The sequence below is a fragment of the Sorex fumeus genome, unplaced genomic scaffold (genome assembly GCF_029834395.1).
Source record: "Sorex fumeus unplaced genomic scaffold, SorFum_2.1 ptg000044l, whole genome shotgun sequence".
NCBI classification, from domain to species: domain Eukaryota; kingdom Metazoa; phylum Chordata; class Mammalia; order Eulipotyphla; family Soricidae; genus Sorex; species Sorex fumeus.
The window spans coordinates 39,315,281-39,336,145 of record NW_026606101.1 but is presented as its reverse complement, the minus strand read 5'-3'; the positions used below and the strand labels follow the sequence as shown (position 1 = coordinate 39,336,145).

Sequence of the window (20,865 nt, the reverse complement as noted above, 5' to 3'; positions counted from 1 at the left end):
ACTGTGACCTGCTTCAAATCTGCAGTGTTCTGCTTTCCAAGGATGAGGAGACCGTGATGACCTTCATCTGGAGAGTGGGGAGGACATCCACACGGACTGAATTGTTACTTTAAACATGTATTGTAAATATAAAAAAGCAGGCAATCCATTTTAGTCGTCATTCTGATTTCTAATAGTCCTTCCTACTGTTGGGTTAGAAAGTTTGGTTAAGGCAGGACAAATAGTACAGAGGGGTAGGGTGCTTGCCATGCACTCACACCAGCATGGGTTCAAATCTTGGCACTCCATATGGTTCCCTGAACCCAGGAGTGATGCCTGAGCACAGAGCCAGGAGTAAGCCCTGAGTACCACTGGGTGTGGCCCCAAATGGAAGCAAGTAAATAAACAAAAACACCATCCACCAGGGAATTTCTGACTTTCGTACTGAAAATGGCTGATTTTCATACTGACCAGAATTAAAAAGTAAAACAAACCAAAACAAAACAATCGCTCCCCCCATCCCCAAATCCAGAAAATTTGGTCTATGAACAAAAATTTAGCAAGCAGATACTATCTCCTAGGCATAGTCCCAAGGTCCAGGAATATGGCAGTAAAGAGAGCAGTCTCTATCCTGTTGATGTTGAAACAGGAGGAAATGCTAGCCAGGGCACTTCAGAAATTGTGTAACACTGTGGTAGGGTAGTCTTTAGGGCCCGGATTAACATTTGATTAACTGTGACTTTTCATTAACTCCAACTAAGTCAAGTACTGTCTTTGGATAATACTGGGAATTCTTCCAGGCTGAAACACTATCGTTTCCTTCTGCTCCTTGATTTTCCCCTCTTACCAGTACATAAGCTGCTGGGAAAAAAGTGTAAACATTTTCATTTACTCTCCATGGGTGATCTAACCACAGACACTGTGGATTTCAGATTTACATGACATACGGAGTGCATAATTATATTCTGCTTCTAAAAGAAAAAAAGACAAGTGGAAAATATTTCAAAAATCATTTCACACATGATTATGATACAGTATTACAATGTATTATGTGCAAAATTCCATGAAAAAATCATTTACAAAAGGAAGTACAACACAGTTTCTGCTGAGGGTTCTAAAAGTACAGCAAAAGCTAAAAAGGTACAAGGTAAAAGCCAAGTAGATTTGATGACTCTGCATCTTTACACAGTACAAAAACATGTTCTTGTAACTGGTGTTACATTGATACAAGACCCTCATACTCTGTGCACCCCAAAATAGATTTTACAAAACATAAATTTAACTCCACTATATAGACAATCTTATAACACGAATAGGCTTTTTGGTGTATCTGCAAACTCTTTTCCAAACAGCATCTTCATTAACGAAAGTCACATTACACATTACTTGGTTCTGTTCAAAATAATTTGATATTATTAGTTTTGATTTATGTAGGAAAATGGAAAAAGGGGGGTTATCTTAATTTTTTTCTCACGAAATTTTAAAGATTATTTTCAACAGCAAATTACATACGGTACAGATCTTGCCAAACCTCATGGCATATTTACAGTATTTTCAGTATTGGTGGTTCCATCCATCCATCTCCTTTATCCCATGCCTTTCAAGGAGCCTGAACCAGCAGTTAATGCTCCTTAGTTCTTGATTTGAATCTATATTACTCTCTTGACCTCTCTCTACATTCATTTTTCTCCCAATTCTCAGCATCACTTGGTTAAAACATGAAACAGCACAAAACCACTGAGTATTGAACAAGGCAACAGCACATTAGGGTTCTAAAGACATTCTGGAGTCAGTGTCAGTTACATATTGCCTTAGAGATTCAGCAGTCTCTTCCCACCAAATAGTCAAAACATCCAGTTACAGAAAAGAGACTTTTAAAATGCAATACTCTCAAACCCAGCAAGAGATTCTGTTTTGTATATTAAAGGTTAAAATCACATGCATAATTATAGAATATTTTAAAGTTACAAAAATATCTTAAAAACCAACAGTTTACCTGCAACTGCTATAAACATTTCTATGAAATATATAAAAACACAAAGGCTCTTTTTTAAAAAAGAAAAAAGGAGAAAGAAAAACAAAAAGAAAGCAAGAAAAGGATGGAGCCATCCACAGATTTGAGAAGTACCTGACGCACTGCATTGGGCAGCCTTGTCAAACACCTGCTGTTGAACTCAAGCGGAGAGCTTGTACCTTAATTGTTTATTCCGCACACACACACACACACACACACACACTCACACACACACACATGAGCCAGTCTAGGAACTAGCTGGAGATAGGAAACAGACAATCAGGGATACCTGAACTACTAAACGCAATTTACCATCCCTGAAGGAGAATCCATCTGTTGCACAAACCTCATGTCACCTTGCCTGGGCAATGTGTCTGACGATGTGCCCTTGGCCAATCTCACCTGTGGATGGCTTAGTCACTGAACTTGGAGTCTCCAAAGAGGAGAGACCTTTTCAAGCACAAGTCCGTGGGAGTTTAAAGGCAAGGTTCCTAACCTCCCTGCTTTGGATGCACCGCCGAGAAGTCCCATCTCTCTCTAGGAGGTGGTGAGATCTTCTTCCCCATTCTGGAAGATGACGCCATAAGGGTCACTCTTGATGCGCTTGTAGACGAAATGGAAGATGTGGGGTTGTGGCCGGCTGTGGAGCTCGGCCTTGATTTTCTGAGGGTACGTGTCCTCTGCCAATTGCTGCCAGGTTTCATCAACAAAGAGGAATAGACTATACTCCTGAGGGTCCTCCACCTTAAACTTCTCAGCACAGAGCTGACACACATCCTCAGTGGTGACGTAGGGCCTCACCAGGAGAGTCTTGCCTGTGCAGCCACTGCTGACCTCTTGGAATGCAACTCGGAGGTAATTCTGTGAACAGAAAAAAGAGAAAGATGTTGGGGACAAAGTCAGAAGGGGTGGGGGGATGGAGCAAGGGACACGCACACAGGATACCAGCAACACAAGTCTTTTGTGACTCTGTCATCTTGTGATTTTTCCTGGCACTTGAGGATGTCCAATATGGGGGCCAGTGGCCTTGACATGCAAGGGAAGGGGCTAGTACTGGACAGCTGGGAGAACAGCTGCAAGGACTGAGTTGCTTTTTATTTTTTCCTTAAATTTTTATTAGTGAAACACCATGAGGTACAGTTGTAGACTTACAAATTTTTGTGCTTGGGTTTCAGTTATACAATGATCAAATACCCATGCCTCCACCAGTGCCCATTCTCCACCACCACCAATCCCAGTATCCCTCCCACCCCCATCCCCACATCCCACCCTACCTCTGTGGCAGGGCATTCCCTTTTGTTATCTATCTCCTTTTGAGTGCTGTGGTTTGCAAAAGAGATATTGAGTGGCAATCACGTTCGGTCTATAGTCTACTCTCATCACTCATTTAATCCTCCTGGTACTTATCTCGGCTATTCTTGGGTGTTAGTCTCCTATTTTGTTACTTTATGTTCCCCAGATGAATGCAATCTTTCTATGTCCGTCCCTCTCTTTCTGACTCATTTCGCTTAGCATTATTCTTTCCATGTAGTACCACTTGTATATGAATTTCATGACTTCATCTTTTCTAACAGCTACATAGTACTCCATTGTGTAGATGTACCAAAATTTCTTTAACCAGTCATCTGTTCTCGGGCACTCAGGTTTTTTCTAGATTCTAGCTATTGTCAACAGTGCTGCAATGAACAAACAAGTGCAGATGTCATTTCGACTATACTTTTTTGCCTCTCTGGGATATATTCCCAGGAGTGGTATTGCTGGGTCAAATGGGAGCTCAATTTCTAATTTTTTGAGGATTGTCCATACAGTTTTCCAAAAGGGCTGAACCAGTCGGCATTCCCACCAGCAGTGAAGGGGAGTCCCTTTCTTGCCACATCCGCACCAACACCGGTTGTTTTTGGTCTTTTGGATGTGGGCCTGGACTGAGCTGCTTTATTTTAACTTACTTATAACCATTATTTTAATTGTCTTATTTTTAAATCTTAGGCACCACAATTTATAATCCTGTTAATGAGAGGGTTTCACACATGCTGTTCCAACACCACATCCTTCACCTGAGTACCTGATTCTCTCCACCACTGTCTTGGTATCTTCTAGGCCCCCAAGCCCCATCTCTGCCCTCAGCATCTCCACCCACCATGGTGAGGTCAGTTCTGTCCATTCTCAGGTTCTGTTGCCTTTTAGTTGCTGTATTTTAATTATCTACAAATACAAAAAGAAGGAAGTACCTTCTGCCCAGTTGTGATCTTTCAGTGTCACTAACAGGCCTTTTAAGAAATCCTTGGGTTGGGCTGGAGTGATAGTATAGCAGGTAACATATTTGCCTGGCATGCAGCAGACTCAGATTTAATCCCTGGCACCACATCTGGTCTGAGGTTCCCTGAGCTCTACCAGGAGTGATCCCTGAGCATAGAATCAAGAGTAAGCTCTAAGTACTGCAGGGCATGGCCCAACCCCAAAGGAATAAGAAACCACTGGGTAAAGGATGGAGACATAGTCCAGGGTAAAGTGTTTGCCTTGCATGATTTCACCCCCAGAAACACATAATGAAGTGTGGCTCCAAAGAAAAAAAAAAACACAGCCTACCGGAGTTCAATCCCCAACATCGCTTAGCTAGTGCAGCTAGTGTTGTCCCTAAATAAACAAGCAAACAAAATCAAAAGAGGTCTAGAGAGTTAGTGCAGTAGCAGGTAGGGCGTTTGCCATGCATACAGTTGACCTGGGTTCAATGCCTAGCATCCCACATGGTCCCTTGAACACTGCCAGGAGTAATTCCTACATGTGGTGAGCCAGGAATAAACCCAAAGCACTGCCGGGTGAGGTCTCGAAACCAAAAACCAAAACAAAATAAAACAAAAGGAATCCCTGGGTAAGAGTGTGAACCAATCCAATGTTGGGTTTATTCCTAATTTGGAAAAGAAACCAATTAGCAGAAGAATTGGAATCAGGAAATCTGCAGGAAGAGATACCAAAAATATGTAGCCGTTACAGCAGGCCCTGTGCCAACCGTGGAATACAAAGGCAGTCACATACATTACATCGGACCACAAAGACAGGGCCCATGCTGGACTATTTTCCATCACCCCAAAGGAAATTTCATGTGACTCTTCAATTATACAAGAGCAATATGGAATAAGTTGGCAGGAGGAAAATGTGGATTCTGTCAAAAGTCTTCGGAGCTGGAGCTGATCAAGAGCAACGTGGTGAGACAGGGAAGTGAAAGGCAATGCTTGCAGGCCTGGTAGGTGAATAATGCTGTTTAACGCCAGTCATGAAATAAAAGAAACCTGTAATCTATCACACACAAAGCCCAGAAAAGCTGTGAGGAATCCTAAACTCTACACCAGGTTGTCTGAGATTTTCTGACCCTACATAACTTCTCCAGTTGCCACCTTTTTAGGAGTGAGGTTATGAGATAGGGTAGAAAACACATTTTTCAGAAGGAAAACAAATACATCTTCCACTTCTAAAATTAGTTACCCTACTCAGGAATACAGAGAAACGGTCTCTGCCAAGGAGAAGGTACTCAAGAGTGTGATGAGGGCTTCTGTGTATGACTCTGTGTGTGTGGGTGTGTGACACACAGGGAGAGAGAGAGAGAGAGAGAGAGAGAGAGAGAGAGAGAGAGAGAGAGAGAGAGAGAGAGACAGACCAGAGGAACTTGTGCAAAGCTCTCTGGAGCCTTTGCCTCTCCTCTCCTTGAGAAATACTATACCCTGGCTCCCCGAAAGGCTCTTGTACAGTTCCAGAGTAGGACCCGCATAGGACTAAGCTCAGCTGCCCAGTCCAAATTAATTTTTCTACAGGGGAGGGTTGTGCTCAGGGCTTACTTCTGACTCTACTTCTGGGTCCCTCCTGGCAGTGACTGAGGGACCATGTGCAGTGCTCAGGATCAAACCAGGGTTGGCTGCCTGTCTCTTACACCCGGCATGGTCTCTCCAGCCCCATCGGATGCTCAGCTATCACCACTGGCCATAACCAGCTGCCAGAGCTAATGCTACTTGTGAGATTCTGGGGCCTTCTGTTCCTTGGCAAAGGAGAGTTTTAGACATTGCACCTACCCCTTTCTCTCTTCCCAGAGAGACCAGCCACCCGCAGAGTTAACCTGTCTGTTTCCATCCGGCTGGATCTGAGGAAATCAAATCCACACCGCCTGTGCTAACAGTTTCCTCCTGCTTCAACTTCTGCCTGCTAGGGTGCCTGGCTTCAATCTGAATGGCTGTGGGAGAAATCCTGCCTTCACTTAATTTTATTTCTCAATGGCAGCAAAACTTGGGCTGAACCCATTGACTGTTTTTTCCAATTCAAAGAAAACAGAGAAGTGAAACAACAAGGTCAGAGGGTGTTGAAATACCCTTTTCTGATAGATAATTCTAACAGGACGGCACCTGAGCAGAGCAGGCTGGAGGACCAGGGAACAGCCACTGCCAGGGAGGCAGAGCAAAGCCAAGTGCAGGCATGGAGAGCAAGAGGCCGAAAACCCAAAAACCAGGACGCAGTGCAGAGATGCCCCCTGACCCCGTGCCAGGCTGCCTTAACCAGGGCAACTTGGGGGCGGGGGTGAGCTTCCCTCCCTGCTCCAACAGAGCCCCAGCAGCTGCAAAACCTCCAGAACTCAGTTGCCACCATGCTCACAGCCTCTCTCCACAGGCTCAGATGAGCCTCCCCATGTATCATTGTACTCTAAATTTTAGTATTCCTGGAGTGACATCTCATATTCTACACCACTGATGTACCAAGAATGCACACCACATCTGATGGGGTTTAAAGTAGAAAGCAATAAATCTCATGGGGAGTGGCTGGAGTGACAGTACAGCGGGTAGGGTGTTTGCCTTGCACACGGTCAACCCAGGTTCCATTCCCAGAATCCCATATGGTCCCCCGAGCACTGCCAGGAGTAATACCTGAGTGCATGAACCAGGAGTAACCCCTGTGCATTCCCGGGAATGACCCAAAAAGCAGAAAAAAAAACCCAAATCTCATGGGGAAAAATTATATATATATATATATATATATATATATATATATATATATACACCCGTGATGTATTCGATATGCCAAACACAGTAACAAGTCTCATGATGGAGATGTTACTGGGCCCGCTCGAGCAAATTGATGAACAATGGGAGGACCGTGACCGTGAATATATATAAATATATAAGCACACAAGGCTCAACCTTTAACAAACATGTTAGTTATCTCATTAAGCCCTTGCTTAATGGCTCCAGGATGAAATGCAACACTCTCCACAAACATTCCTCTAAGGAAAATTTATTGGACCATTTTTAGTGGGTTATTCATAACAAGCAATACAAAATTAATTGTTTTGGTTCTGTTTTGGGAGGCGCAGTTTGGGATTTGGGGTGGAAACATTCAAAATATGGTGGTGGGAAGGTGCATTGTGGTGGGATTGGTGTTCAGCTATTAAATGTAATGAATTATTGTGAACAACTTTGTGAAAATAAAAGAAAATTTTTTACAAATCCAACAAAAGGGGCTGGAGAAATAGCACAGCGGGTAGGGCATTTGCCTTGCACATGGCTGACCCGGGTTCAATTCCCAGCATCCCATATGGTTCCCCCAAGCACTGCCAGGAGTGATTCCTGGTGCAGAGCCAGGAATAACACCGAGAATCGCTGTATGTGACCCAAAAAAGAAAAACAAAAACAAAAACAAAAACCAGGGCTGGAGAGATGGAACAGTGGGTAACGTGCTTGCCTTGCATGTGGCTGACCTGGGTGCAACTCTCAGTCCCCTATGTGGTCCCCCGAGCCCTGCCAAGAGTGATCCCCGAGTGCAGACCCAGGAAGTTGAACACCAGGGGGTGTAGTCTTTAAGCCAAACCTCCGCTTCCCACCAAACATACAAAATCAAAACCCCCAAGGCAAGGCGACGGCAGCCTCCCTCCCCATCAGCACACCTGAAAATCGTCCACGGAGGGGACAGTCCTGTTGGTCGTTCTCCGTTTGTGCCACTGCCTCAGGGTGTCTCTGGCCTCAGAGCTGAGCAGTCTGGCTGCTTGTTCTTCTTGGAAATTCTTAATCAGGGAGAGTGCTCCATAGGCGCTGGTCAAGTAATAGCCTCCTAGAAAGACACAAGGAGTGAGAAGCTCTTCAAGTCTTTCCTCTTCTGCTGACAGCAGGGAACAGGAGGCTGAAGCTGGGCTTTAGATTCTCCCACATCCTCTCCTGTGGAACCACAGACACCTCTCTCATCTATCAGGCATGCATTTGTTCCCAGGACTGTACTAAACCGTCCCTATCTGAGTCTGGGTCAGGGAGCCTGAGGGGACTTCCATTCTAATGGGCAAGACAGAAGAAAACCTCTCAGTTATTGCAGTGCAGTGGGAGACTGCTCCACAGAGAAGGCCTGGGCACACAGGCTGACGGAGGTGGGAGGTGCCTGCAGGGTTCCCTACGCAGGGGCAGAATCAGTTGCCTTCAGAGAGGGCCTGCCTGTTTTCAGAGTTTCTGAGGCTGATGACCATCAGCAGGATCTCCTGGCAATGCTGGCAGAGAAGCCAATTTTCAGGAATGATCTTTGCTCAGTTGGAAGGAAACTGCATCTTGCAAGAACTGAAGTCTATCCAAGGACTATCTATTTCTGTTCAGGAAAAGTGGGGTGCCTTGAAATAACTTCTTCCTCCCAATTCCCTTCCTCTGGCAATACTGTCAATGACAGTATTAACTGACAGTATTAACTGTCAACAGTATTAACATTGACATTAACTGTAAATGACAGTGACAAACAGGGAAAAACAATTGGCTGGTGGTGTTCCTTTCTGAGAGTTGGGAGCACACACAGCAATGCTTTCTTGTTTTAGGGTTGTAGTAACAAACTTACAGCAGCACGAGACATGTATATGTCAAGATATGTTCCTAATTTTGTCCTAAACTCTAATAAGATGGCTTGGGAGGAATCTGAGAGCTCTGGTACCACTAGAGGGAGATATAAAATGTTGATTTTAAATGGCCTAGTTGAGCACAGCACCTTTTCTTTTTATTCCTTTTATTTAATTTGGTTTTGGTGCCACAGCTGGTGGTACTCAGGGCTTACTTCTGGCTCTGCACTTAGGAATCATCTTGATAGGCTCACGGGTCTGGGTGCTGGGATTGAGGGTGCTGGGATTGAACCCAATCAGATGTGGGTAAAACACATTTTAAATTCAAATTCTTTGATTTTTGTTTTTGGGCCCCACCCAGCCGTTCCCAGGGTTTACTCCTGACTCTGTGCTCAGGGAACCAAATGGGATGCTGGGGACTGAATCTGCGTTGGCCGTGTTCTAGGCAAGCACACTACCTGCTGTACTCTCTCTCTCTGGCCCCGAAATTCTCAAATCCAAATTGAATCTGTGCTATGAATCCAACTCAGGTACTGAGCAAAGAGTGGGTTTGTAAGCAACAGATCTGAGTTCCTATATGCAGATCACTGTGAGCAACAGAATCTAAGCCCCTGAATCAGGGACCAGAATTTAGTTAGTATTCAGTTTGGTCTAAAAGCTATCATCTCTATGGCCAAAGTAGTCAGCTGCTAAAGCAATTCCCAGAAGAATTCCCTCTGTTCAGGTAGTGATTAACATTCAAGTTGATGGGTGGGCTATCGTCTATGCAGTCTCTCAGTCTCTCTTGGAGCTCATTTGGACCTGGAACTATCCAGGGGTGCCATGGTAGCCTCAGGTATTATTGGGGGATGATTTCTAGTTTTTGCTTAAAGAAAGTAGGTTTCCAGGTGGACACTGAATATTTTTTTTCCCTGAAAAAAAAGGTCAGATAAATTCAGAGACTTTTTTTTTCTTTTTGGGTCATACCTGGTGATGCACAGGGGTTACTCCTGGCTCTGCACTCAATTATTCCTGGCGGTGCTCAGGGGACCATATGGGATGCTGGGAATTGAACCCGGGTTGGCTGCGTGCAAGGCAAACGCCCTACCCGCTGTGCTGCTCCCGCCCCTAAATTCAGGGACTTCTGATCATAAGCAGAATTCCTTGAGAATTACTTTGGATATGTAACCTGGGATGGGGGGGAGGGATGTTGTATTCAGGGGACTAACAAAAGGGGGGGCAGGTAGTTGCATCATCTAAGCCCACATCTGCACATAAATAGGTAACTCAAGGCTTCCAAGTTATCCAGGAGTTCATTTTCTTTCTTGGATTTGCTTCACATCAACATGTCTTGGCAGAAACTTCCTCTCCTTATATAGAATATAGGTCGGTATTTTATCATGCAAAGAATTTGGATGTTTGTTACTATGGTGATCGTCTAGAACAGCAGAAATAACCAAGACCCCTTCTGTGAGCTTGTCTTTTTAAGGGAAAAAAATGGGGCCTGTGCATTGTGAAACCTGTTTATCTTCATACTAATAGAGGAGTCTATACAGACAGTGGTCATGAATTGTGGCCAGAATCATTTTCTTTTCTCCAGTAAATTTAGTTAGGGTTTGTATACAAAGATTCATGACAGGATTTCCCAAGGAAATCATATCTCCAAAATGTTCCCTGGAAGAAACTTGAATGTCCTGACAACTGCCCCCCCCCCCCCGCCCGTATCTTAACCCTAGATATGTATCTTAGTCTCCTCAGAACTCAATACTGGGTTTTCTTCTCAGGGGGGCCTGCCCTCCTCTGCCCCTCTGAGGTGTCGTGCTGGCTCAGGGTTCCTGATGAGCATCTTTTCATTTTGTCTCTCCTCCCCCCCTCCCCAGACAGATATGAATAAGCCTCTTTCATCCCTTTACCCTTTAAACCCGTTTATCTCCCCTGATCAGTATTCAGAGCTCTTGCACCAAGCTCTCCCGGTAAGCTGCTGTGGTCAGCTTGGCGCTCTCCTGGCTGCTCTGCTGTTTGGCTGGAGGGGAAAGATGCCTGTGGTTTTGTCTAAGAACTAAAAGAAGCTAGGTTTAGTTACCATGCCATGATTTCCGGCTTTTTAGTGCATTATTACTGCAGTTTTAGATTGGCTGGATAGAGCATTTTGTGGGAGGAGACTTTGGTCACGTTTATTTCTGGTAATAAGTGTCCAGGAGTCCTTGAGATATTGGGAAAGGGCATATTAGAACAGAGACAAATTTCCATCTCTGGTGGGAGAATTCGGACAGCCACTTCTGGTCACCTTCCCTGTATTGCCCCAGAGCAAGGTCCTGCTCTAGCACTGTGTTGATGACAGATGACAGGTGACTGTCTTCACCTCTAGAAACTGCATGTCAAAGACCAGGATGAGTAAATGAACACAGAGGGGGGAGGCTGCTGAGCTGGTCTTAGACAGAGCCTGCTCCCAGTACACCATGACCCTGCCTGCTGGTGGCCATCTGGAGACAGCAGGATGGTGCAGTGGATTGGATCTGCTTATAGAGAACCGATGCTCTGCAGACCAGGAGGAAGAGGTGGCGGCAATGCGGGGAGATACAGTCCAGATCCAGTTTGCTTTGGTTTGCAGGCCTGCCACCCACATCTCTTTTCTGCTGTTTAAGCAGGTATTTTCATTTATGAAAAGGCGTCATCAGGTCTCTTTTAAGCATACAGCACTCATGGCAGGGTTAGAGTTTTGCTGAAACGTAAAACCTTCCTCTAATTGCTGCCAGATGTTCCAGAATGTGGCTAGTGTTGTGCTCCCAGCATTCTCAGTGACACAGAGCCTGGCCCCTCAGTGTCTGAAGGAAACGCCTCCCTCCTCAGCTTGCTTCCAGCCAAGTCCCAGCTCCTGGACTGGTATCACCACACAACTTTTCTCATTCAAATGAACTTTCCCTGTACCCTCTCTGTAAATTTTAAATTCTCTGCTACCAAGTTTCACACTCATTTATGCACTGATTTGTTCATGAGGCAAATATTTAAAAAAAAATCGGTCACTCAAAATTGTACTAGCATGTGGGGTCTGCCAGGTGCTTTGGTCATTGAACTATTCAAAGAATGGAGAGCATAAGCTTGTTGTTTCATATAAGTGTGTGCGTGTGTGTGTGTGTGTGTGTGTATGTGAGAGAGAGAGAGAAACACAATAATTATAAGTTATTTTGTAGAAGAGAAAATCTGTGAAATTTTCACATTAAAACAACATTATAAAAAATTCCAAAACCAAAAGTGAGATCTTGATCAGTTTCATTACTATAATAGCAGGATATTCTGACAATAGGAATAGTCTGAACATTCTCTAATGAAAGTTTATAAATTTCTCTGGGAACCAAAAACAACATTTTTTTTTCTTTTTGGGTCACACCCGGCGATGCACAGGGCACAGGGATTACTCCTGGCTTTGTACCCAGGAATTACTCCTGGTGGTGCTCAGGGGACCATATGGAATGCTGGGAATCAAACTCAGGTCGACCATGTGAAGACAAATGCCCTATCCGCTGTGCTGTCGCTCCAGCCCCCCAAAACAACATTAAAAAAAACATGGCATTTTTTCTATTGAGCAGCTTTTTTGTTTTGGTGGTGGTAGTGGGGCCACACCTCAGGGCTTACTCCTGGCTCTGGGCTCAGAGACCATTCCTGCTGGGCACAAGGGACCATATGGGGTGCTGGAGACTGAACTTGTGTGAGCCACTTGCTAGTCACTCACTCTCTTTCCCTCTCTCCAGTCCCCAATGAACAGAATTTTTATTGCACCAGACCAATCTCAGTGATGTATAATTACAGCATGGCTACATCTTTGGTGTTTTTTTTTCCTGACCTTTCCAAATTTTCTACGATGAACATGTATTCTATAACCAGAAAAAGTCATTATATGTTTTATGCGTGATGAGAGTAGACTATAGACTGAACATGATTGCCACTCAATGTCTCTTTTGCAAACCACAGCACTCAAAAGGAGAGAGATAACAAAAGGGAATGCTCAGCCACAGAGGTAGGGTGGAATGGGGGGGATGGGGGGTTGTGGGATACTGGGATCAGTGGTGGTGGAGAATGGACACTGGTGAGGGATTGGTATTTGATCATTGTATAACTGAAACCCAAGCATAAAAATTTGTAAGTCTACAACTGTACCTCATGGTGTTTCACTAATAAAAATTTTAAAAAAAGACATTATACGTTTTAATTTTTTAAAAAGGGAAACCAATCCTTCCGTAAAACAAGGAAAAAAGCATCCATATAAACTGCATAATGGATGCAGGGTTTCATTTTGTTGGCAATAAAGAGTTAACTTTTATATTAGGTGAATGTCATCTCAAGAAAAACAAAAAGAAACCAAACTGCAGTAAAAGCACCCACTCCTCCCATTTTTTCAAAAGCACAATACCTTCTCCATGTAAGAGTGATGGGTCTAAGAGCTCCATCATGTATTCGATTTCCGTGTCCAGTTCAAGCATGTCACACTGAGCTATGACATAGGTCAAGACTGGTAAAAAGTCATCAGCTCCATACATCCTTCCTGGGATTAGGAAGAAAGGAAAAGATGAGCATATTTTCAACCTCATTTTTCTTTCCTCATTTACTTGCTATTTTTAGTAGAGAACGAGGAGCCATTCCTGGGAATATGCTATTAACCAAACTGGTGGGCGTTTCAGGAATCCTGTGTAGCTTGTGACCCACCCTGCTGCTTAAGCCTCAGACCAGCCCTAACTCACAATTTCAGAATGATCGTCTGTGAATCAATAAACACACAAGTGCTCCTTGCTTTCATTATTCACATCAAGTTGTGCAATAGAACAGAGCACTCTGAAATACTTTCACTTTCAACCAGTACAAAAAATGTAGTCTTCACTTAGATTAATTCTTAGTGTTTTTTTTTTCTGTACAGAGTAATTATTAAGACCAAACTCAAATGAGAAACAAACTGCTCTGTATTCAATGTGGCCAGGCAATTTAAATTTGCTAACTGGGCACATGTATATGTATGTGTATACATATATATTTCTCGACTGGGATTGATATTGTCATCCGGCCCTTCCTCCACCCACCCACCGGAACATTTGACATTGTCTGGAGATACTTTTCAACAACACAACTACCAGGTGGGGGTGCAGCTGGCATGGGGGATGCAAGTAAACTTCCTCCAGGAAGCAGGGCAGCCCCCGCAACAAAGAATGACCGGTCGAAATGCCATTAGTGCTAAGGCGGAGAAACTGCTTCAGAAGAACACCACTGTGTGCAGAAATGACTTTAAAAATGACCTTATAAACTACAGAAAATACATTTCTTATAAGCAGAATAAGTGAAACTTTATAGGCACTATTCATATGCTGTCATTACCAGACCTGGGACTTTTGTTTTACGGTCTCCTCTCAGCAATTTGTGAGATACACACACATTCCTATCTATTCAAGCAGTGGCTCATGGAGTCTGTGCTTTTTTTCTGTGGTGCTCCTCCAGAAAACAATTTCACTTGGATGAAAAGTAGGTCATTGTCTACATAACTACAACAGACTCCCTGGAACCTCAAACAATGCAGAACTCAATCACTATTCATGAATCACAACCGCTCCTGCATCCATAAGTGCAGCTGGGGAGAAATCTGAGGGTGTACTCTTCAACCTTGCTGAATTCCAGTTACATTTCCTCAGTTTACACAGAACACACAGCCAAGGAAATGGTATCATAAAACCTTCATTATTATTGAATGCTCTAAATTCTTCTACATGCTATGATGATTGACACAAACCCTCCTTGGTTAAAATGTACTGATGAGAATTGTTTTATCTCCGTTTTACCCTTGTGGCGGCTTTTGTATTGTCTCATCGAATCTCCAACTTAGGAAGGATCAGGTCATTTTCAACATATCCAAAGAGAGGATGCAAAAACTATGTTTTAAGGCTGGCCAACAAAGCCAGAGTACCATAATTAACTAATGAATTAACTGATTTTGAGGCCTTAGATTTAAAGTAAGAGCCTAAACTGAATCTGGGTCCAGTGCCCTGAACTAAATCTTTATCAAAGTACCACTGTACAAAAACGTTGTTGCCTTCTTTGGTGTTAGTCCCCAGCTAAATGTCAGTTTGCCAGATATCAGAGTAGCAGGACTTGTGTGAGCCACTTGGTGAAATGGAGAGAGTGAGAGGAGCGATTAGGAATGGGGAGTCTGACACCACTGGTGGGGAGCGGGAAGAGGCTCGCCTGGGAGCTGCTTACCTGAGTTGCTTTCCATGACAGTGTAGATGAGCTTGCACACCCTGAGCAGCAGCATGACTTTCTTCTCTGGTGAATACATTTTCTGCATGGTCATGAACTTGACTTTGATTTTCTCTACATCCACAAAGTCGGGGGTTGGGGCGAAGACCCCCAGCTCCTGTGGGTTCCTTTGCCGCACGAGCTGCAGGTTCTCCTTGAGCTGTTTCCACGAGCCGTCAGCCACGTGAAAGTCCTTCAGCATGGCCTCGACGTGGCCCTTCAGGGGCTTCAGGATGCATTTGTGCATGGCTTTCTCCAATACCACATCTGCCGAAGAAAACGCAGCTAGTGACCACTGTCTGGAGAAAGATGCAAAGCCACAACTGCTTTCTTGGTGTGAACATTCGCAACTCCACACGTGCCAGCAAGTTAGAACTTCACAGCCGCCAGCCGCAAAGCCACTCAGCCCCATCCCCTCATTCCCATAAGGCAGAGAGTGAATCTTCCCTAATCAAGCAAGATTCATATTCATTTACAGACATTAAATACAATCACATATATCTGATTTAACTCCTCTCACACCCTATTCACTCCTCCATAAGCACATTCTAAATATTCAAAAACTTTTTTTTTTAACCTAGGCCTTCAGCTGATCATTCAGTTGATAGGTAAGCAAATATTATTTTAAAGGCAGAGTTTTCTAATAGCAGAGGTTAAACGAGTTCCCCGAAAATATTTTCTGAGGAAGAAATTCAGCTCAATACACGTACTCTCTTAGATTGGATTATGGACCTCCGTCCCCCCAATTATTTTACTTACTAGAGAAGACATCCCTGGGATATTAACTAATATTACATAAAGTTTGCGAATTGGGTAATAGGGTTAACAATGAATCTGTGTTAATTTTGCTGTAGTTTTGTAACAGAATGTTCCTGTTTTTTGGAAACACACCAAAGGCTTTAGTGGATAAAGGGACACAAAGTCAGCAATTAACACTAAAATGTTTCAAAGAAGAAGCCAGTGTCTTAATAGGTGGAGAACAAGCAAATGTGGCAAAGCGCACACATTCAAAGAATCTAGGTGAAGGGTATACATGAGGTTTTTTTAAATGATTTTTGCAACCTGTCTGTAAGTCTGGAATGATTTCAAAATAAGACATTAAGCTTTTTTGAAGTGTGTTTCTGTTCAGGGTTAGGAAACACCTTTTGGCGTGGGACGCATTTCCCCCTCTTCTTGGAACAGTTGCACCATGAAACAGCCTTTGCATTGTTGCCTGATACTAAAATGATCAGTGTCATAAATCTGGGGGTCCAGATCAAAGATGATTTATACAACAGGTTTTATTTCTCCAATGTGGGATTTTCAATTTCAAGTGTCTGCACATTTTCATGAAAGTTTTCTGGAAACACCTAACGTATGACACTGCATTATAACACCCTTTAGAAATCTATGGATACCATTATATATTAGACTGAATTGTCTGAGAAAAAAACTAAGGCAGATGCATAAGTACTAAAAACAAATTTATCTTCCTCCAAACTTAAAACTGATTTTTAAAGTTAATGCTAATCCCATAATTACCAGATTCCATAGTCCAACCATTTTTCCTCTATTCTTCCACCTCCATATCATATCCTGGAGATCTCTTGTTTCAATATAGAGTTCTATATTATTATAGAATAAGAGGTTGAAGCATAAGAGGCTATAAAGTGAGAAGAAAAGCAGAACGACAGTTTTTACTTCATAGCTGACAGTAGAACAAATTACTTCACTTGCATTAATGGTGTGATTTTATGGTATCTTTGATTTTACCTTATATGGTCTTAACAAAGAACAATAGCAATAAAAACTGAGTATTCATTTGAGGTAAATACTATTCACCTTAGCACTTTATATAGTTATCTCATCTAACCGTTATAACAGATCTATTATATTTGTATACTATTGCTACTAAGTTCATATTACAGATGAGAAAACTGGCTTGGCAATGTCTAATGTACGGCTTTAGGTTGCACAGTTATTTTATTTTTTTGCTAGCTTTATGGGGGCGACATCTGGTGGTGTTCATGGGACAAGAAGGCTATATTCAATGGTTCTCAGGGGCCCACTGCATACTGGGAATCAAACTTAGGACCTTGCACATGCAGGGCTGCGACCTATCTTGACATATCCTCAACTCATATGCAAACACTCACAGAATTATTTAAAAAAGCATAAAAAATCTCTTAATTTTAAAATTCTAAAGCTTTAAAAACACTGGCCATTTTATTCATCTACCCAAAGTTTCTGAAAATGCCATTAATGATTATCAGTTAAAATGAGGTCATCACCACGGGCAAAAGTCATGTCAATCATTAATTAGGAGTGTAACGTGAATGTTCTTTCTAGCGTTATTCATCACCATCCCCATAGAGGAAACAACCCAAAGGCCCACTCAAGGGAATGGGTACAATGGCTAAATTCATATATTGAACACTACAATGGAAGTCATCAAAGGCAGCTTCATCGAAAAGGAGCACATTCATTGTACCTTCCGAGGCAACATGGATGAAGTTCATAGATATAATACTGTGTGAAAGAAGCCAGAATAAAAGAGTATGCTCTTTAACATTTTGTTTGTATAAAGTTCTGCAGCAAGCAAAAAATCTATGATGGCAGAAGTCAGGACGGTGGGTACCATGGGTTGTGGGGGCTGACTGAGCCTCTTCAGAGAAGGGACATGCTCTCTGTCTAGATCTGATGAAGGCCGCAGATGTGCGGGTATTTGAACATCTGTCAAGCTGAGCACTTAAGAAGTGTTACTTTACAGATATAAGTGAAATGTCGATCGACACGTATAAATCAACCAAGTAGAAAGCAAGTGGACATGGCCACATCCAGAGGAGCTCAGGGGACCACACAAGCACCTGAACCCCTGCACTGTCTCTCTGGCCTTCAGTCAGACAAATCAGCTCCAAAATGTCATACTGTTGCCTGAGGATGAAGCAGGAAGCTCACTGCTAACAAGCTGAGTGGATCCTATCTTTGCTGCACACATGCAACTCCTTCTTGCTACCAGGAAGGGACATGGACATGGGCCTTACTAACCCCACCTTTAGTCAGAGGGCTGGAACCTAGGTCCAATCATCAACTGCCTATTCTCTTCAAACCCAGAAGACCTTTCTCTTCTATGGAGGAGATTTATTTTCACAGATTTTTTTTTTAAGGTTAAGTTTAAAAATGAGCAGAGACACATAAACGAATTTTGGAACCCATTGGCTTTTGGCAGAAATGCGTCTGGACTTTGCATTAGATTACCAATGCCGAGCCATACCAGGTGGGAAAAGGTGTCGTCCCTCCGCCTATTCCCCCAGGCAGCTTGGTGGCTGCCGTCTTCCAGAGGCCATTGGGCAGTCAAGTATGCGCCAGCAGTGACAAGACACATGGGGCCTCATAAGACGGGGGTGGTGCTGGCCCTTGACCCCCCCTCCCCCGTCCCAATGAGACCCCGAGTTGCTGCTCATGAACAGCCCCTCTGGCTACTGATTAAGCTGCTTAACAGCCATGATCCCAGAGACACACAAATGAATCTCGGAACCCAGTGGCTTTTAGCAGAAATCCCTCCAGATTTAATTATTAAAAGTTCAGAATTCCAAAACTGCGTGACCACTGTGGCCGCACAATATCATATGCTATTCGTAATGAGCAATAGAAAATAAATAGTCTAATATTGCCTTCGTGGCAGGTCTGAGTGTTGGGGGAAAATCCCAAATAATAATGGTGGGTCTGGTTTTGAAGTATTGAATGTAATCAAAGTAGAGAAAGAATAAATGTGTAAATTATCTGCCACACAGGTCGGGGGAGGGTGTGGGAGGGGGGTATACTGGGATTTTTGGTGGTGAAAAATGTGCACTGGTGAAGGGATGGGTGTTACATCATTGTATGACTGAGACTTAAACCCGAAAGCTTTGTAACTGTTCTCACAGTGATTCGATAAATTTATATATATATAAAGAATCTAATATTACATTAAATAAGATCAGCTTGAGAAATAAAAAATAATATAAATGAGACTCATTCCCCAGCATTAGTTTCCAAGGTTTGACCTTTTAGATTCTCCTCACCCCAACCTTTCATAATTAAAAAGAAAAGAAAAAAAAAACACAAAGTAAAATTCAAATGACAGGAAAAACATGGTACAAGTGGCTTTTTTCCAATAGGAAAAATATTTCTGCTCATGAAGCAATGGGGAATAATGATTTGAGAAATCTAAGTATCAGAGCATCTTCCAAAATATTGTCTAAGGAAAAAAAATGATCAGTCACTTTTCTTAATTACTACTCTCTGTTGTATTCTGTTATCACTGGTTGCTTTAAATTCAAGTAAGCCACATTTTAAAACTGGAACAAAGACATGTTCTAGAAATTTCACATGCACTGATTTTTCAAATCCTCAAACAGATGTCATGGGTGGAGGACTACCGTTTCTTCATTTCACAACCAAGGAAACTGCAACTCAGAGAGATCAATGCAACACAGCCAATAAAAGTGGAGTAGGGCAAGGGCGGGGTGGGGGGGAGAGGGGGGTGGGGCACACATAGGATTTGAACCTCCCCAGAATTATTCCTGAACTCTTTGATTATATTTATTGTATTTTGTTTGCTTTGTGGCCGCTTCTGGCAGCGCTCAGGGCTTACTCCTGTCTCTGAGCTCAGGGATCACTGCTGTAGAGTCTGGGGTGGTGGGGGTTCCAGGGATCAATCCAGGATTAACCACCTGCAGGGTAATCATTTTACCTGCTGTAATAGCTCTCTGGCCTGTTTATCATATTTTTCACTAACATTTATCAGGCTTCTATAAATCCAAGTGCTATTTGAAGTAGAGCTGTATATATTATCTCACTATATGATAATCCTTACTTTGGCCCAATAGGATGTGATACCACTGTCATTTTGCAGATGGTAAAGTCATTATCAATCGTATAGCTTTATAATGCTGGTGGAGATAGGATGCACACTCAGTTGTTTCAGTGCTACATAAGTCAAAGACTAAATGGTATGATGTGCCTTCTTTGTATAAGGAGAGAAAAAGGAGCTGATAGTCTGTTTCTATGTGTGCTAGCATCATTTCCTCTGACTGTGAAACTGGATTAAGGATCAGAATTGACATGGCGTGCTGCTCAGTGTGTTCTAAGCACCCTCATATGCCTCAGACCTACTATTTAAATAATTCATCTTCTGAGAAAGAGAACAAAAGGGAATGCCCTGCCACAGAGGCAGGGTGGGGTGGGGAGATGAGGGGTGGAAGGGATACTGGGACCCGTGGTGGTGGAAAATGGGCACTGGTGGAGGGATGGTTATTAGATCATTGTATAATTGAAACCCAAGCACAAAAATTTGTAAGTCTACAACTGAACCTCATGGTGTTTCACTAATAAAAATTAAATTTAAAAAAGACACACAATTCATCTTCTGGGATGGGTAAATATTTCCTGCTTGTCCGGGTGTGGGTTTTCCCAGCAGCTCACCCTGACTTCAGTGTGATGGCTCACTTGGCAGGTGAGCCTTGGCAACATCGTCCAGTATCGGGAAGTGAGAGTGGAGTGGAGCAGCCAGCCTGGTCCCCCTCAGAAAGCCAGGCATCATGCAGAGCAGGAGCACAGTCCTGCAGGGGAGCCCAAGGCAAAGTTTAGGAAATATCTCAGAGCCATCCCACTAGACAGGAGGCAGCAGGGAAATGTATACAATATGGTACCATCCAGTATGATACAATACTATACGATTTCTGATACGATCAGTCCTGAGGGAGGGTTACCCCAGGTGGAAAAGGATGGTGTAGACTCCCACCATTTTCTGATG

General features: G+C 43.2%; 1 protein-coding gene across 1 annotated transcript in view; it reads right to left on the bottom strand.

Annotated features, from left to right (window-relative positions):
- Positions 1 to 975: 975 nt before the first annotated feature.
- RIN2 (Ras and Rab interactor 2) overlaps positions 976 to 20,865 on the bottom strand; it is a 126,401-nt gene continuing 106,511 nt past the window's right edge. The window contains exons 9-12 of the mRNA XM_056121682.1: positions 15,051 to 15,356; positions 13,222 to 13,353; positions 7,914 to 8,077; positions 976 to 2,854 (exon numbers count right to left, since the gene is read on the bottom strand). Coding sequence (XP_055977657.1) covers positions 2,531 to 2,854; positions 7,914 to 8,077; positions 13,222 to 13,353; positions 15,051 to 15,356 — 926 coding nt within the window. The 3' untranslated portion in view covers positions 976 to 2,530. The remainder of the gene's footprint in view (positions 2,855 to 7,913; positions 8,078 to 13,221; positions 13,354 to 15,050; positions 15,357 to 20,865) is intronic.